Raw genomic sequence first — 2,935 nt, forward strand, 5'->3', positions numbered from 1 at the left:
CAGCAACAACAGCACCTGATGCAATGACGTCATCTGCAACAACATCTGCTCCGACTACTACAACAGCAGGAACGTCATCTGCAACAACAACATCTCCTCTCACAACAAAGACAACAGCAACAACAACACCTGATGCAGTAACGTCATCTGCAACATCTGTTCCGACTACAACAACAGCAGGAACGTCATCTGCAACAACAACATCTCCTCTCACAACAACGCCTGATCCGACTACGACAGTGGTGACAACATCTAATGAAACTACTGCTCCGAGTACAACAACAGCAACATCTGCAACATCTGCTCCGACAACAGCAGCAACATCTGCAACAACATCTGCTCCGACTACGACAGCAGCAGCAACCACATCTGAAACAATATCTGCTCCGACAACAGCAGCAGCAGGAACAACATCTGCAACAACAACATCTGCTCCAACTACAACAGCAGCAGCAACCACATCTGAAACAACAACATCTGCTCCGACAACTACAGCAGCAAAAACAACATCGACACCAGCTGCGACAACGACATCTGCAACAACAGCAGAAACAACATCTGCAACAACACCTGCTGCAACAACTACAGCATCAACAGTAGCAACAACATTTGCTCCGTCAACAGCAGCAACAACAGCAACAACAACAACACCTGCTACGACTACAACAACAGTAGAATTATCTGCAACAACACTTGCTCCAACAACGTCATCTGCAACAACATCTGCTCTGACAACAATGACAGTGACAAAAACACCTGCTGCAACAACTACTGCATCAACATCTGCAACAACTACAACAACATCGGCAACATCTGCTCTGACAACAACAGCAGAAACAACATCTGTTCCGACAACTACTGCATCAACAGCATCTGCAACAACTACAACAACAACATCTGCAACATTTGCTCCGACAACAGCAGTAACAGCAACACCAACAACACCTAATACAACTACAACAGCAGCAGCAACAACATCTGCAACAACCGCTTCTGCTCTGACAACAACAGCAGGAACAACATCTGCAACAACATCTGCTCCGACAACGACAGTGGCAACAACAACACCTGCTGCATCAACAACATCAGCAACAACTACTACAGCAGCAACATCTGCAACGACTTCTGCTCCGACAACAGCAGTAACAGCAACAATAACAACAACATCTGCAACAACACTTGCTCCAACTTCAACAACAGCAGGAACAACATCTGCAACATTTGCTCCAACAACAGCAGCAACAACACCTGCTCCAACTGTAACAACAGCAGCAACAACAGCAACAACACCTGCTCCAACAGCAGCAACAACAGCAACAACACCTGCTCCAACAGCAGCAACAACAGCAACAACACCTGCTCCAACAGCAGCAACAACAGCAACAACACCTGCTCCAACAGCAGCAACAACAGCAACAACACCTGCAACAACACTTGCTCCAACAACGTCATCTACAACAACACCTGCTCCAACTGCAACAACAGCAGCAACAACATCAGCAACACCTGCTCCAACTGCAACAATATCAGCAACAACACCTGCTCCAACTGCAACAACAGCAGCAACAACAGCAACAACACCTGCTCCAACTGCAACAAGAGCAGCAACAACAGCAACAACACCTGCTCCAACTGCAACAACAGCAGCAACAACAGCAACAACACCTGCTCCAACTGCAACAACAGCAGCAACAACAGCAACAACACCTGCTCCAACTGCAACAACAGCACCAATACTTGCTCCAACATCATCTACAACAACACCTGCTCCAACAGCAGCAACAACAGCAACAACAACATCTGCAACAACACTTGCTCCAACAACGTCATCTACAACAACACCTGCTCCAACTGCAACAACAGCAGCAACAACAGCAAGAATACCTGCTCCAACTGCAACAACATCAGCAACACCTGCTCCAACTGCAACAATATCAGCAACAACACCTGCTCCAACTGCAACAACAGCAGCAACAACAGCAACAACACCTGCTCCAACTGCAACAACAGCAGCAACAACACCTGCTCCAACTGCAACAACAGCAGCAACAACAGCAACAACACCTGCTCCAACTGCAACAACAGCACCAATACTTGCTCCAACATCATCTACAACAACACCTGCTCCAACTGCAACAACAGCAGCAACAACAGCAACAACACCTGCTCCAACTGCAACAACAGCAGCAACAACAGCAACAACACCTGCTCCAACTGCAACAACAGCAGCAACAACAGCAACAACACCTGCTCCAACTGCAACAACAGCAGCAACAACAGCAATAACACCTGCTCCAACTGCAACAATATCAGCAACAACATCAGCTCCGACAACGACAGCAACAACAACACCTTCTCCAACTACTACAGCATCGACAACACCAGCTCAGACGACATCAACATCTGCAACAACAACCCCCGCTACAACAGCAAATGCTGCAGCAACGACGACAAAAGTATCACCTACTGTGACAACATCTACAACAACATCTGCTCCTGCATCAACAACAGCAACAACAACAACAACACCTGCTCCAACAACGACTTTGGCCGCTCCACCTGTTTATAACATCTCAGCAGATTTGCAAGGAGAACCTTTTTCAGCTAACCTCACTAACCCCAACAGCAGTCAATATAAAGATCTTGAACAACGAGTTGTTATCACGGTAGGTCACTTTTCAAATTCAACACATTATTCAGTGGCTGTGTCAGTGTTCTCAATGAACGATTAGATATAATCTTTTAGCTGAAGTTGCACATTTGTTAAGATGGAAATTATTTTCAGTTAAATGTTCATTTCTGTTCAGTTTAACTTTAACAAAATTGTGCTCGAAAATTACTCCAGGGTTTCAATGTTGGTTTCTTTTTGCAGTGCAATATTATATACAAAGCAAGATATCGTAATCTGTTTGACCGCTGCATTGTGACGGGCTTC

The 2,935-nt window shown here is 45.8% G+C and overlaps 1 protein-coding gene across 1 annotated transcript in view; it reads left to right on the forward strand.

The window, feature by feature from the left end:
• The window catches only part of LOC123980822 (mucin-5AC-like), a 20,693-nt gene that overhangs the window by 7,605 nt on the left and 10,153 nt on the right, over nucleotides 1-2,935 (forward strand). Inside the window, exons 4-7 of the mRNA XM_046065375.1 lie at nucleotides 178-242; nucleotides 496-671; nucleotides 871-968; nucleotides 2,004-2,075. Of these exons, the coding sequence (XP_045921331.1) occupies nucleotides 178-242; nucleotides 496-671; nucleotides 871-968; nucleotides 2,004-2,075 (411 nt within the window). The remainder of the gene's footprint in view (nucleotides 1-177; nucleotides 243-495; nucleotides 672-870; nucleotides 969-2,003; nucleotides 2,076-2,935) is intronic.

This window comes from Micropterus dolomieu, linkage group LG12 (genome assembly GCF_021292245.1).
Source record: "Micropterus dolomieu isolate WLL.071019.BEF.003 ecotype Adirondacks linkage group LG12, ASM2129224v1, whole genome shotgun sequence".
In the NCBI taxonomy this organism is placed as follows: Eukaryota; Metazoa; Chordata; class Actinopteri; order Centrarchiformes; family Centrarchidae; genus Micropterus; species Micropterus dolomieu.